At 35.4% G+C, this 16608-nt stretch overlaps 1 protein-coding gene across 1 annotated transcript; it reads left to right on the top strand.

Moving 5' to 3' along the window:
- Positions 1-242: 242 nt before the first annotated feature.
- On the top strand, positions 243-6139 carry dazap2 (DAZ associated protein 2). The gene is made up of 4 exons (XM_005815697.3): positions 243-388; positions 2828-2946; positions 3032-3280; positions 3358-6139. Exons 1-4 carry the CDS (start codon positions 376-378, stop codon positions 3484-3486), a joined length of 510 nt encoding a protein of 169 aa, XP_005815754.1. The 5' UTR covers positions 243-375; the 3' UTR covers positions 3487-6139.
- Positions 6140-16608: the final 10469 nt, after the last annotated feature.

Genomic DNA, 16608 nt, shown 5'->3' with positions numbered 1-16608 from the left:
TTTTAAACTCTGTGATTTAATCATTTCTATGTAATGAATAATTTTTAAAAATATTCTATTTGAATTTAAAATTTTTGTGTTTTTTTATGTACTTATTTTTCTCCGTAATTTTTAGCTTTAAAGTTCGGTTTTTGCATTTTTGTTTGTTTCACTTGGCGTTTGAGCAATTTCCCCTTTTCCACCAGAGGGGGCGCGGGCGTGCGAGCGAGCCGTGCGTGCGTGCAGCCGCAGATAAAGAACGGGTGACGTAACCACTTCCACAACAACAAGAAGAAACAAGGAAGTGTCAATCCGAAACCTGTAACAAGGCCGAGACAAGATACGCAGAGCTCCGTACAAACTGATGTTCCTCAGCCTCCGAATCAATCCACAACAATGAATAACAAAGGTATTTCTCCGCAGCGGGTTCAGTTTGTCAGCTAGCTGCCCGTCAGTCGACGCTGCTGTTAGAAGTAGAGCCGAGCGGGCTGTCGTTATCTAAAGCGGACTTCACGTTTAGCTACGTACATAACAATAAACTGACGCCTTCTGGGAAGCTCACTTACTGAACCTAAACGCGTCTGAAATACTGTAATGAATATTTTTTTTTTTACTTTCTCGTTACATTCGTGTACTGATTCAGATCAGGTCGCATTTTGTTTTTTGTTGGGGTTTTTTTTTAGCGAGCTACAACCATTTAAAACGGCAAATCTGCCATAACTGGACTGTTTTGGTTCGCTGTTGTGTTGTTAACATGGAAGTCCTATTCTGCTGCAGTCAGACTGAAGGAGTGTTTTAGTTTGGGCTATTTGCTGCATCTATTCATATTGTTTTCCTGTTTAGCTGATCATTTTAGACCATAAAAGAAGCTAAACACGCTTACATGCACAAACAAAGGGCTGATGCTAGTTTTGCTTTCACAATCATTTAACCATTATGTTGTAACCGAACTGGCCTTATCCATTAAAAATCAGCAACAAAGAAAAAGAGCAACATTTTAATAAACTGTTTTACCTTATGCTGTTTTTTTTAACTACGTCACGTTTCTCTGTGATGGTATTAGAATAAAGTGAATTCAGTTGCCTTGAGATCTTTTTTTTTTTTTTTTTTTTGATAATTCTGACTTGTTAGCTATATAATTGTAAAACATGATGTAGATGTTTTACAATTACAGTTTTACGACTTAGGTTACATCTTATTATTCTCTATTTATTTTCAGTTTAATATTTTTCAGATTCTTTTAATACACAATTTTTTTGTGAAATCAGCTTATATATATTATCATTTGTTATTCATCGTTCCTATTAAAGTATAGTTGTTTGATTGCAAATAACCAAACTGTCCACGCTCATGTTGTAAAATTTAGTTTTAAATGTCCATTTACCTGCATAAAACAGCAAAATAAAAACCTAAATGCCTTAATTTTCTTATTACTTTTGCTTCATGTTTTAATATTTGATCGATATGCGAGCTTTGTTTGTCCCATAGGTGGTAGAAATTCTCCTTGCACAGGGTTAATTTTAAAACACAGACATTCAAAGATAATTCAATATAAAATAAAATACAATAAGTAATCCACATTGATACAAGGAGAACAAATTCAAGAGAACCATCTATGCAGATTCTCTTTGTATATTAACCTTTTATACAAATTTTAAATCAGCATTTACACAAAACTGTATATGACCTTAAATATTTAATTTGATAGACGGAAGCAAATATTAGGGATACAAATTTGATCGATCAAATACAAGAGACAAGAAGATGGAAATAAACACTGGTTGTTAATATCGGCCCAGTTTTAATTATCAGATTACCGATATGTTAAATAATTACTAATATCGCCTGATTCTGATGTTAACGCCGATATGTCATGACTTACTTGCAAAAATTATTCACTCCTGCTGAAGTAAAATAACATTGATTCTTAGTTATATTTTGCAACATGATTCACTCATTTTTAAGTGGTTATTAGCAGAATATTATCTATTGTTATTATTCTGCTGTTTGCAGAATAACACAAGTCTAACGAGGTAACAGTAAGTTAATTGGTCTGATTCTTCGTTCGGGTAGCCAGCATGTGGTTGGCTGCTTAGTTTTAAAACAAGGTTACTTTATTTGGAGTGATGGTCTTTAGTTTTCACACCGTGACCAGTTTTTGACCAGAAATATTTACCCGGAGCACAGCACTGTTATGTCAGCTCTAATTATGTTTCCATTAGAGCTGAAATGATTAATCAATTATTGAGATAAATGTCAACTAATTTAGTAATCAAATAATTGTATGTGGATTAAAAAAAGGACATTTGCTGAATTAACAATGCGTAATCCTTGGTAATCCTAGTTTGGGCTTTACCCGATTCATGTTCTGTAAAAAATAAAAATTATTTACTCTTCAGTTATTAATCAGTTAAGCCAAACAATAATCAACAGATCAGCCATACACTGTATTGATAAGTCAAGAAGATGAGACTGAACTTTCCACATGTTTTTGTTAGATGTGATTTTTTTATCTGCAGATAAAAAAATGGTTAAGAGTTCACTAAAAGAATACTGTGTTGCATTTTAGGCTGATACGTCATTAAAATAAGATTTTTATGTTTTTCTAAAAAAAAAAAAAATCTTCCTGTGATAAAATGAAAAATCTGCAGAATGTGCAAATTTCTTCATCCAGTTAATCGTTAGACTAATTGTTAGTTGCAGCCCTAGTTTCCATTCATTTTGTCCTGGTTTCACACACATTTTTTGGCTTCATCATCATCCTTTAGTCCCATTCTGAACCTGGGGATTCCCCGTCAGTCCCTGGGGTTTTAGTATTTAGTTTAAAACCGAATGTGTTGTTTTGCAGGTTCATATCCACAGCAGTCTGTCTACCCTCAGCAGAGTACTGCACCTGTATACCCTCCTGCTATGCAAATGTCTCCTCAGGCACCTCCCTACACAGACACACCACCTGCATATTCTGAGGTAACTTAGCAATCTGGAAGTTGGACATTATGACAGGTTATAATTTCTGAAGGTTTAATTTTGCTTTCCGTCTCTCTGTGTACAGATATACCAGCCCAGATATGTGCTTCCACCTCAGGTGCCTGGTCAGGTGCCGCAGATGTCCTCTCCCTACGCTGGCCATCAGGTGTACATGCCCATGCAGCCACACATGCAAGTGGGTCCGGTGGGCCAGAATGTCCCCATGGCTTACTACCCCATGGGAGCCGTTTACCCCCATGGATCAACCGTGATGGTGGACAGCGGCTTCGACGCCGGCGCTCGCTTCACAGCCGGCAGCAGCGTCTCCATCCCCGTGAGTGTTCACGTCAAAATGCGTTGCTTTAGGCGAAAACTGTCAACTGAGTCTGTTTTTTCCTGCTTTCCCTTCAGCCCCCTCCGCCTGGACACCCCCCTAATGCTGCTCAGCTGGCCGCCATGCAGGGCGCCAATGTTGTCATGACGCAGCGCAAGAATAACTTCTTCCTGGGTGGATCCAGTGGAGGGTATACCATCTGGTAACAGCAGCTATTCCCCTCCTGGTTCATGCATAAAAGCCCATCCCAGATGATTCCCCAGTTCCTTCTTTATTCCATACGCCTTCCTCTTCAGGCTGCTTGGCCATGCCACAATACTGATATCACCTAACGGAATGTAATATTTTAGAGCCCTTGTTAAAGGTACAGTACTCCACTTCTGACCAACAGATCAAATGATAATTCTCACCGCCTGAGAGGAAAAAAAGCTACAGATTTTAAATTTTAAGTCTCCATAATCGAAAGTCTTTGGTCGCTCCAGATTGGACTTTATTTCAGGCGTCTGTCTCTGCTCAGGAGAGCTATTCTCCTTTGATCAAATGGTCACAAATAACACTGAGATATTCATGTATTCCTGTACAACTACTTAGATAAAATGTTGAAATAACAAACCTACATTATATAGTTTAGCTGCTTTATGGTGAAAGTAAAACGCAAAGAAGCAAAGTTACAAAGTCGCAAAGCGCAAACTAAAAGAAATCTCCACTTGTTGTTTTTGAAAATCTCTAGTGTAGTTTAATTAATAGGAGTGTAATAGTTTTGTGTAAATACCAGTATGATGATCAGGGGATGTTACCATCTCTGCTATATATTAAAAAAAAAGAATCAGCATCCTGGATGCATTTAGTTAGACCTGTCTTGTCTTTTGCACAGTATCAAAAAAAAAACACCACAATAAATTTGTTGCACAATGAACTTTCTGAGAGATTGTTCCATTTCAATCAGTTGTAAAATAAATAAATTTAATTTAAAGCAAAAACAAATATGTGTTTAAGAAAAGAGTTAATGCAATATCTCAAGTGGTTTACTGTACCTTGTTGGGCAACTTGTAGATGAACATAGTCGAGTGCCAAAGAGCACTGGGGATAACCCTGAATCGAAGCAAATTAACTTCAGTAAACTTAAAGGAAAGAAATTTAAAGTAAATCCAAATAGTAAGAAGAACAGAAAGGGGTGGTTGGTGTAACATTTTTAGCTTTTTATGTATCCTGTTTCTATTCCACGGTCGGATACCCAGAGTTTATCACTGCGCATTTATTATTCAGATCTACAGAGCTATGCTTTTTTTTTTGTTCTAGGATTTTTTTTTTGTTTACACATCTTTAAAGTTGTATGAAAAAAATCATTCTTCTTAGAACATTGTAACCATTTCACAAAAATGCATTTAATACTTCAGTTTTCTTTTCTTGGTTCAATATTTTGACTGATTTACACGAGTAGTTAGGCTAATGAAAACATTCGACAGTATAACCAATGAGCTGGTTGTGCCAAAGATCTAGCCAGCAATGCATTTAGAATAAGTTGTGACATCAAATTTTAATCGTCACCGTTTGAAAAAGCAAACATATCCTTGAACAAGAAGTTGTGACACTGTTGGCTCCTCAAGCCTTCAGTTTCCCACGACTGCAATCTATTGTGGATTTCTTTTTCTGTCACTATGTGTGAGTCACCTGCATCTTTGAGTTGCTGCATACTTTGCACCTTTTGCTAATGTACCTTTTATCTGAAATGCACTGCTAAGCAAAACTGAGGAGTTGCAGAAATAAAGGGGCTAATCTCTTTTTACATTCTGTTTTCATGACTTTTTAAATGAAAAGGAAAAAAAAGCTGTGACATTTTTCAACAGTTTTGAGTCCATTTTTATTCCATTTAAAAGATTAATGTAAAGATGTGCCATGTTGTTCAAAAGCCTCAAAGTGTATGCAAAGATCTTGCAATGAGGCTACATGACTGTCAGCATGTTTATTTAAGTCATTTTAAAACAAATAAAAAAATGCTTTCATGCATCTTTGGAGTCAATCAAAAACTAAATAAAGTATTTGAAGCTAGACATGTTGTCTGTATGGATACCACAAACTAATATTTGTAAGCATTTATCATTGTGGTGTGAATGAGTGTCACTGGGTATCCGACACGCAGCATAAAATCTTAATAGCTGTGGCTAACAGAAACGAAAGTCAAAACGTTGGCTTTTTAGTGATATAAATATTAACTAAATCCCAAACCAACTTTCTGGAAATCTGTTTCCTTTTTCCGACATGACGAGGTTTTAAACAAAAAAAAACCCAACTCCTGCTGTCACTTCAGGCAGCTCAACCTGTTCTTTCTTAACAAAACGGCCACAGCTATTAAAACTTTAACAGCTGTGACTCAAACGGAAGTTTTCTTCTTTTCTTTCCATCTCTGCTCCGATTGTAAAGCAGCTTAAGTGGCTTCATTCCAGCATTATGAAGTACTGTAAACTCACACCTGACTAGTAGATGCTATGCCAACCACAGCCAGCAAACGGGACATTCTTTGTTGAAGGATTATGGACATTTATAGTTCAGGGATTCTCTTTACAACATTTTGTAAAATAGATGTATGTACTAAAGTGATGTGACGTACTTTGGTACACATTCTATCTTTTAAGATTACTAAAGGAGATGAGTGTCACTACGGTTTGCTGAGACATGTCAAGGATGAAATACTTTGGAAAAAAAAAAGAACTTAGGTGCACTTAACTTTTTTATACTAAACTTAAAATTTAAAATGTAAGTTTAGAATAAAGGTTATTTTGGAAATTTGAAATGTGGTAAGTTTGTTCTTGTATGCATTTGTGTAGTCCCTTGGTAGAATAGTAAAAAGTTTCCTATGTTGACAACATCTGAGATTTATTTATTTTTTTTATTTTGGTTTTTGCAACAGGCAATTATTAGTTTAATAAACATGCTTCCCATTTCCCAAAAAAATAAAAATCTTTGTAAAGCAAAGCAGTTATTTTAACACAAACTTTATGCTGAAAATTACATAAACAGCCCATCTATTTGATTTATTAGTTTAACAAACTAGCTTCCCAGCATAAATCTCGAACCCATGTGTCAAACTCATGGCCCGGACGCCAAATTTGACCCTCGGTAGCTTTTTATGCAAGTAATCTAGACTCCAGATTACTTAAATCAGTCCCTCCAGTTTTTCGCGATTCCATGATTGCAAACACTCACGCAAAATCAACAGATACCTGCATTGTAAAGCATAATGTATTGCGAATTTTCCACAAAAACAAAGGATTTAAGTGACTACCAACTCCCATCTGCAGGTGGCAGTATTTCACTCAGCCTCACTTCACGTCAAGCTATTTGCAAACGTAAATAGCATAGACACTGACATTTAAATTGTACCTAATAGACCAGGGGTGGGCACTCCTGGTCCTCGAGGGCCGGTGTCCTGCAACTTTTAGATGCATCTCTACTTCAACACACCTGAGTCAAATAATGAGGTCGTTAACAGGACTCTGGAGAACTTGACTGCACTTAGGAGGAGATTCAGCTGTTGGATTCAGGTGTGTTGGACCAGGGAGACATCTAAGAGTTGCAGGACACCGGCCCTCGAGGACCAGGAGTGCCCACCCCTGTAATAGACCCTTTTCACAGTGACGTCAGACAATGGCCGCCATAACTCAAAACTGGGTATCTTTACTTCCGGTGTGATTTTGCCTTGGGAACCAAGCTGAAAACTTCCCGCATTCTCATAATCTTAAGGATATAATAAAAGGTAAGTTTAATAATAACAGCATTTAAGTGTTAGATAGCTGTTACTAATCATTGTAAATTCACCATTCTCTATCTGTGTATAAAATAAACAGCCTCCGATCGGAGAGTAAACCACCTAGCAGCAGCTTTAGCCACATTTAGGAAAAATATACTCTCTGTCAGCGCTGTAACGTTTAGAGGTTCAACTCTCTGTATTTTATAAAACGGTGTTTACGTGTTAGATAACCGTTATCAGTCATTGTCAATTTACCATTCTCCAACTGTATTCAAAGGAACCAGCTTCCGATCATGAGTAAACCAGCTAGCAGCAGCTTTAGCCACAGTTAGGAAACATATACACCGCCGCCTGTCAGTGATGTAACGTTTAGAGGTTCATTTTCTGTATTAATGGAAAATAAAAACAAGACAAAAGCCACAAATAACAGTTGGGCTTGACGATATTTCTGTTTTTCCAGCAACAAAATGCGCATCTCCATGCACTGTTCATGTTTCTGTCACTGCTAACTGTCACAGAGTCTCTCCCAAAGACGCAAAGAAGGAATAAAAATAAATACACAAGAAAATATTAATGTGCAATGATTTGGATAAATAACTTTAATCTGATTACTGGATTTGAAATACGAACTCGTTAGATTATTCGTTACCGAAAAAGTGGTCCGATTAAAGGCATTACAAAGCAGCGGCGGCACCGGACATCTCTGCTTATAACAAACAAATCCCTATTTTATGGGATGAGTGGCAACTCCAGTCTATAATTTAATAATCTGATCAAGATTAGAGCCTAAAACGTTATAGTTCAAAAACAGTAAAAAGGTCTGGTTAAGGAACAGTTATGTCACGTAGTTAGCTAGCTAACAAAATTCACTAATGCTAAGCTAACGGTTACGCAAAACAAAAATACCTACCTTCATAGTCAAACAGGTATTGTTCGGTGAAGAATTTGTAGCCTTTGTCTAATTTAGATTTTTTTGTCAGAGAGAACTGGTTTGCAAATCGTGATATATCTTCAAATCTTATTTTAGGCAAATGTTTTAGAGACTGTGTAAACTCCATGCTCCGGTGATCTGTCTGATCAACATATGCTGTCAGATTTATACATCTCTCTCTCTCTCTCTCTCTCTCTCTCTCTCTATATATATATATATATATATATATATATATATATATGAAATAGACAACTTTATCATTACTTACTATGTACACCGGAACTAAGGATACACAGCTTCGAGCCAAAACGGAAGTTGTGTGACGTCATGTGAAAAGGGTCTATTGCTAAGGTTTGATGCTAAAAGCTTACTAAAATTATAAACCTGCGAAGACAGAAGTGCCAAGCTGAACAAGATGGCTGTTAATGTTAATTCAATATTTGTGGCCAACACACACTTACTGGCTCCGTTCACGTTCTCCATTGCCGTTGCTAAGGCAACCTACAAATCGAATACAGCGACGTCATCGTTCACAACTCCTGCTGTTCGCTGATTGGCCCGGTAAAAAAAAATTCTAACGGAAAGAATCAAAGTAAATGGGAGAAAGCCCAGAACGTTCCGTAAAATGCGAGCTAGCATTTTACATGCTAATGTAGCCAGTTGGACGGAGTCTCGCGATAGCACATGTTTCATGCGGGAGATATTTCCCACGAAGCTTAGTCACAAATAAAGGAGAAATATGGCGACTGATATTACAATATTTACTAATATCGCCCTTGCAAGATCTTCAAATATTGTGCAGCTTTAGCTTTATTAGCATTTCACCTTCAGCATTGCACTTGCATGAACAAAGTCAATCTATTTTTAACATATAAATCATATCCAGTTACTCTAAAACATGAGCTACAGCAAAACCTTTACTTTATTTTACTTAACTTCTTTAGCATTGACTTTTACAAATTCACCGACCTGTCATTTTTGTGCTCACTTCCTACTTGTGGCCAGCAGTGAAGCTTTTGGGGAACTGAAATGTGAAACATGTATGGTTCTACATTTAAAAGCATGGAAAGAATCAGTACCTTGGAAAATTACATACAATTTCATAAAACTTTAAATGTGTAAAGAATGTCCGTTATAGATTTCCATAGAAAAAGTTAAACCTAAATTTCTTGCTCCCATAAATATATATTTTTTATTTAAACTAGTGCAAATAAAGCTTTTTAAATATATTTTTAGATCATCACTTTTCATGCTATTTTTCCAACACCTTTTTTTTTTTTTTTTGCAGTAAGCAAACATGTCACTGTTAATAGAAGTCTAATGGGGCAATTTCACAGAATAAATAAAAAACCCTGAATATAGATTGAAGATATATGGTAATACCATCTTTACCATCTTCGACACATTAAAAAAAAAAGTTTCGAGTAACTCTATATAGAAAGTTAAATCAGATGCAACAAAAGCAGTTTCTGTATTCTTTTTTTTTTTATTAAAGAGAAAAGCAACTCAACATAAATGTAACAGCCAACACAGCATGCCTAAAATATTGAGAAAATACAGTCTCAGGGACGCAAGAGACTGAGAAACACGATAATAATAATAATAGTTTCAGAGTAATCTTGTGATGGTTGATGAATGTTTTGTGATCCTATAGCATGTTTTAAATCCCACCACCTGTTTCATACCAAGCCGTGGTTGTCGATAGACACCCGTTGTCTTTCAGCTGCTTCACACTCATCAACATTCATGGCTACAGTCCTGATCCTGTCTTTGGTTTCACTTCTGGGACAATTTCTTAAAAACATCCCCACCCCAGGCTCCACCCTCCGCTCTCCCTCTGCCAGTAGCAAATCCATCCCATTTCTTAATTTTTTATTACCCATGCATCTTTATTTTTCTGTTAGCCACCCTGTTCTCCCAGGTTCATATGAAGTATTCCTTCTTTTCACTCGCACTCGGTGTGTTGGACTCGTCATAGAAATGATCTCCTGGAGCCGGCTCCCCCGTCGTCCTGTAGTCGCCTTTGTTGCTGCACATGTACCGGTACAGTATGAAAGCAACAACACCCAACGTCACCAACATGGCAAATACGACCGCTAAAATGAAAAATAAAATAAAGAATGACTTTAGAATCCAACTGTGTCCTAAAAGTGACAAGAAAAATAACTTGAGTAAAAACTGATACCTCCAATAATTGTGTTTTGGTCTCGTACAGGGATTACTGTCGTTAACACTGTGGAAATATATTTTGTTTTAAAGATTTTTACAATGTAGCAGTAATTCAATTAAAACACTGAAACTCATATTCATATTACATATTGATACATTTAAGGAGTGTTTATTTCTGTTGATTTTGATTATTACAAATTACAGTTAATGAAAAATATTATGTTGGTTACAACTTAACAATTTTAGTTATCAATTATTCTGAGGATTAAGATATTTTTTTTAATTGTCACATTCTGCATATTTTTCATTTTACCACTTGAGCCTTTTTTTAAAGATCAGGAAAACCATAAAAATTGAAACTTTTTAAAATAAGAAAACATTTTATTGCCTAAAATGCAATAAAATATTATTTTAGTGTAAGCTTGAGCATCTGTGCTAAATAGATTTTCTTTTCTAAACACACTTTGAACATATTTACAGAAAGTTTTACTGTCGACTTACTTTTCCTTAAGTTTGCATTTCAGTGTTAAAATCATTTCATTGAGCAGTTTGTTCCTAATAAACTGAACCAACAGAAATAAACACTTGAAATATATAGCTCTCTTTTTTAATAGCGTCTGGTAAAACAAACGGTAGCTCTCTTCTTCTACTGTGTATTAAAGCGAGTGCATGTGGATAATGCGACAAACAGTGAAAACACGGAGTGAAGGTGTTACCATAATGAACGGTCTGGTGTTCTTGTTTAGGAAAAGCTGTTGGCCCCAAAGTTGAATCTGCAGAAAAACAAATACGTTTATGAAACAGAACAAACTGAGGTTGTGATAGAGTATCTGTTTGCTGAGCAGAGTCGCAGCTCTGAAAAGAAAAAGCAGTACTTTATCTGTTAAACGCTGAATACTCACTCCTCGTCACAGCTGGCTGTGTAAACGTGCTTGTCGAGTACAGATCTGTACCTGCAAGATAAGGGAGCGCGTTAAAAATGTCAGAAAACAGAATCTCAAGGAACAAGACCTACTTGTGTAACAACCCATCATGTTGTGATAAGGTAATCTGATTATTTTGGATCAGGACTGTAACATAACCCATTGTTCATTTAAAAAAAGAAAATATTATGTATTGAAAAAGTTTATCTTTTCTATTTGAGTGTAGAAGTTAATTCCTCTCTCTCTTGTTAAGACTTTAGTAGAAATATATAAACCGATTTTTGATTTTCTCTGAAAATTTCAGAGAGCAGCAGAATTTCTGGACAGTAACATTCAATAATCAATAAAATGTGTTTTATATACCTGAAGCATTCAGCAGGCGTCAGACAGGTTCTAATTTTAGTGATTCATTGGTATTTTACATTCATATGCATTTTGAATTTGAAGGAGAATGGAAATTGTGACAGAGTATTAAAGCAAGTGCAGATAAAAAGCAGAAAATAATGAATGGGGTTAGGGAATAAATAAGGAGCAAATTACTGTAAAACATTTCTACATTTATCTTACATATTTACAGGGGAAAAAAAGTTTTTTGATGTAGAAAAATCATAAACTTACAAAAAAGGGATAATTTCCTTTTGTCGGAAATTATCTCTTTTTACTATAGGTAGATATTTTACTACAATACAACAAACATATTCTTTTCCATGCAGATTTTTTTTTTACTTAATGCCAGAGAACATAACTATGTTCTCTAATAATGTGAAATTTATAATGTAAAAATGTCTTGAATCCTGGAAAATTATCCTCTGTTTTTTAAATCTATGGCTGACAAAATGTCCCAGTTTTCTTGTAAATATGGGAAATTAATCTAGAAATGTCAGGTTTTATGGCCATATTTCTTACTTTTTATCTACACTGACCCTAACAATTATTTTTGGCTATATTTATCACAATAAATATTTCATTTATGGCTGCTGACTTTTACAAAAATATACAGTAATTTCTAAAAGTTTATGTTTTTGAATTGTTTCAGCATTAAATCTTAAGTATGCCAACATATTAGAAGATCAATGCGTTTACCTCTTATTTGTCATTATATATGATTTTCTAATGTTACCTAGAGGAACTAATATGCTGCTTTCTGAATTTCACACCAAAAAAATCAACAAAAATTCCTCCTGAAGTCTAAACTCTGACCAAAAGCTGCTCGAATAGTTTTATTTGAATTTCTGGCAGCTACCATCTGCACATTTGTGCTTGGTTGTTCGTCAACAGGCTGTGCCACACCCTAAACCAAACAGCTTTTTATTTCCTATTGGTGGTTGGAGTTACAAAAATTTCCAACAAAAACGTACAATTATCTAGGAAAACATATTTCACAGCTGTAAACGTGACCTTTGGGCTAAAATAAAAAGTTCTAGGCAATTTCCCACTGCGGAGGATGTATTCTGCTATATTATAAGTCAACTATTGCAACCACTTAAAAGGGGTCGATAATTAATTTGCTTGTTGAATGTTTCATGACTGTGTAACTCCAATTTATAATCCTGTGGTTCACAAAGTTTTTGGCTTTTAACCCAGAAAATAAAAACGTAAACTACTTTTGGTTGGATTTTCACTAATAATGCACAATATATTAGCCAGTATAATTATTTTTTTCTTAACATATCGCTCACAGTCTGATAAATAAAACCGGGTCGATATTAACAAACTATTTGTTTTCATCTTATTGTCATTTGTTTCCAGAAATGTGTCAAAACAGTTGAGAAATACGAGTAATATCAATGAATATCAGTTTTAATAGCAATAATATTGCTATTATTATTGCCTTAATTTTTACTAAATAATATGCGGCTTTTATTTAAGTCTTGATATCTTTTTTTTGTTAAACACATGCGCTCTCATTGCTGTTTACGTTATTTTTTTCAAGAGGATCTGAAGACTCCATATTTACGTGTTTGTGATCAAAATGGAGTACCAACCCAAACTTTGGGAGTCAAAAGTTTGCTTATGCCTTTAACAACATTCATAGACTTAATCCATACTCATAAATCATAAAATGAAGCGATACGTTTAATATATGCGTAATTTAATCAAAATGTGAACTTACTATTCATAGTGAATGCTGGGTGAGTTTGGCTACCTGAAAGAAAGGCACAAATTAAACAAACATTGACAGTTTCACTAACAATTTACTTGAATTTTTCACAAGTTGAGGCTCAAACAAACATTTCCTGCTTTGCAGCCAGCAGAACTTCACCATCCAGCTGAACTTCTTTGTTAAACGAATGACCTTTTAAAAAAAACCCAAACCTCTTTCACACCAACTTTCACTCCGGTCCGTTCCCTTGTTCGACCAGAAAGCGGACTGACCTCCATAATTTAATAAAACCAGTCCGTTTAGAGAGAAAGCTGTGCCATGCAGCAGTGAATCAATCAGACATTGTTTCACCGCAGCTGCTGTTCGGGCTTACCTGAGGGCGCAGCAACAGCTGTGGATCAACCGCGACACGGAACCTCAACAACGGACTAAACAAGCTAACTTTTTTTTTTTTTTTTTTTTTTTTTTTTTACGGCGGGAAAAAAAAACAGTCTCCCCTGTTTTTTCGGCGTTTAAGTTTTTAACTCCGACTGAGTCCACTGGGTGAAACCTGGCTGCGTGGGTGAAACGCGGACAGTTTCTGAAGACTCGTGAGTCGCGAGGGATCCGCTCGCCGTTTCCGCCCCTCCCTTTCCTCTGCTTCTGCCTCAGAGATCCTCCATGAAACAGATCTTCTTCTTCTTCTTCTTTAGATTTTAACGGCAGCTTGCATCCATTTACGTTGCACTACTGCCCTCTATTGACTCCTACCATCTACACCTCAAATTCTCTTAAAAATCCCAGTGTTTTTTAAAAAAACGAAAAATCTTCTTTTTCCCCTCAATACTATTCAGCTGATCGATCACCTTCTCAAATTCCAATTCCCTACTAACACCTAGTTCTGTTTTTAATAATCTTCTTTGACTTGCGTATTTCCTACATTTAATCAAAACATGTTCCACTGTCTCTACTTCATCACACCATCTACATAAACCAGTAAGATGTTTCCCCATCTTAAAACCAGTTCCGTTTAGGAAACTATGCCCAGTTCTTATTCTATTTATAATTATCTCTTCCCTCCTGATTAATCCTCTGATCCTTTCTACATCGACTGTATTTTGTATTCTAAATAAATGTCTTCCATTTATTTCATTTACCCACCTAGCTTCCCATATCTTCTTGCTTTCTTTCCAAATTATACTTTTACCTTCAGATTTAGATAACTTTATTTGCATATCAATATCATCTTTTTTAATTGTCTCCTTCGCCAGCCTGTCTGCTCTTTCATTCCCCATAATACCTACATGAGCAGGAGTCCAGAATAATACAACTTTTTTATTTTGTTCACATATCCTATGATGAACCGCCATAATTTCATATAAAATATTTTGATGATTTTTTGTACGTCCCTTTCCGATACTCGTCAACGCAGATAGAGAGTCACTACAAACTATTATTTTATTCCTATCAGTTTCCTCCACCCATTCTAAAGCTACTAAAATAGCACCTAGTTCTACCGCGAATACACTCAAATAATCAGATGTTCTTTTTGAAATACTAATCTTTAATTCAGGAATCACTATGGCTATACTGGTTGCTTCACTTTTAGGGTCTTTCGACCCATCCGTATAAATTTGCAAATATTTGTTATATTTATTCTGCATTTGATTATAAAATTCTTGGCAAGTATCTAATGTTTTCCTTTTCCTAATATTTGTTAGTGTTCTGTCTACATTAATATATTTCCAAGTCCATGTCGGTCTCAAAGGCCACAATACAGTTGGACTAAATTCCTTATAATATACATTAAAAATTTTCGCTCTATCATCCCCAACCCACCCAAAGCTATCAATTTGTTTCTTTCCTCTTTCCCAACACTCTCCTAATAATTTCTTAACCGGGTGATCTGCATTATGTCCTTTTAAACTTATCCAATAATTTACCATTAGCTGCTGTCTTCTAATGCATAATGGCATTTCTCCTGACTCTACTTGTAATGCACATATTGGTGTTGATTTAACTGCCCCTAAACATATTCTCATTGCTCTGGCTTGAATAACATCTAACTTTTTTAACCTAGTTTTAGCTGCTGATCCATACACCACACTCCCATAATCTATTCTTGATCTAATTAGAGACACATATATATTTTTAAGGGAATCGAAATTTGCACCCCATGTCAACCCAGCTAAACACCTCATAATGTTTAGAACCTTTTTATTCTTCTCCATAATATGTTCTATATGATTTCCCCAAGTTAGTTTCTTATCAAAAGCTACTCCCAAAAAACGAAACCTATCAACCCTTTCTAACTCTTTCCCATATAAACACAACTTTTTTTCAACCCCTATTTTTTTATTTGTGAAAAACATTACTTTTGTCTTTTCAATTGAAAATTTAAAGCCCCACTTTACTCCCCACTTACCCACTTTATCTATACCTTCCTGTATTTTAACAATAAGATGGTCCACATTTCTTCCCCTTTTCCATAATGCTCCATCATCAGCAAAAAGTGACTTACCAAAACCGATGGATAATTCTTTAAAAATGTCGTTGATCATAACTGAAAATAATGTTGGACTTACCACACTTCCTTGAGGGGTTCCATTTTCTATTTTACATAATTTCGAAAACTGACATCCTATTTTAACTTGAATATTTCTATCCCGTAAAAAATCCCATAACCAATTAAACATATTACCTCCTATACCCATCTGATGTAATTTAATCATTAACCCTTCTCTCCATAACATATCATATGCTTTCTCCACATCAAAAAACACAGCAACAACAGTTTCCTTATTAATCTGAGCTTTTCTAATATCATCCTCTAAACATAAAATAGGATCCATTGTTCCTCTCCCTCTACGAAAACCACTCTGATAAGGAGCAATTAAATGTTTTGACTCCAAATATTGTGTCAATCTCTCATTCACCATCCTTTCCATCAGTTTACACAGATTAGATGTTAAAGCTATTGGTCTGTAATTTACAGGGTTACTTTGATCTTTCCCAGGTTTCTTCAACGGAATAATAATAGCTTCTTTCCACTTACAAGGCAGTCTCCCCTCCTTCCAAATCTTATTGAATAAAATTAATAATTTATTTAAAACTTCCTCACTTACATGTCTTAGCATAATATAACACACCTCATCCTTACCTGGAGCACTATTCCTAGTTCTATCCAAAGCTCTTTTTAGCTCTCCAATAGAGAAAGGATATTTCATCAGATCATTATTATTCTCCTTTCTTCTTAAGATTCCATCATATTCCTTTTTAGTTCTCTCCCTTCCCTCCATTTCATTACCTAATACATTTTTACCACTATGTATCTCCACAAATGTTCTCACTAACATATCAGCCTTTTCCTTGTCAGTTACAGCTACTATATCATTTTTATTTAGTATAGGATAACTCCATTCCCATTTTTTTGATCATCCCCCAAACATCCCCTAGTTTTGTACTACTGCCAAT

This window comes from Xiphophorus maculatus, chromosome 1 (genome assembly GCF_002775205.1).
Source record: "Xiphophorus maculatus strain JP 163 A chromosome 1, X_maculatus-5.0-male, whole genome shotgun sequence".
NCBI lineage: Eukaryota > Metazoa > Chordata > Actinopteri > Cyprinodontiformes > Poeciliidae > Xiphophorus > Xiphophorus maculatus.
The sequence above is the reverse complement of the archived record's forward strand: the minus strand, read 5'-3'. Positions and strand labels throughout refer to the sequence as shown.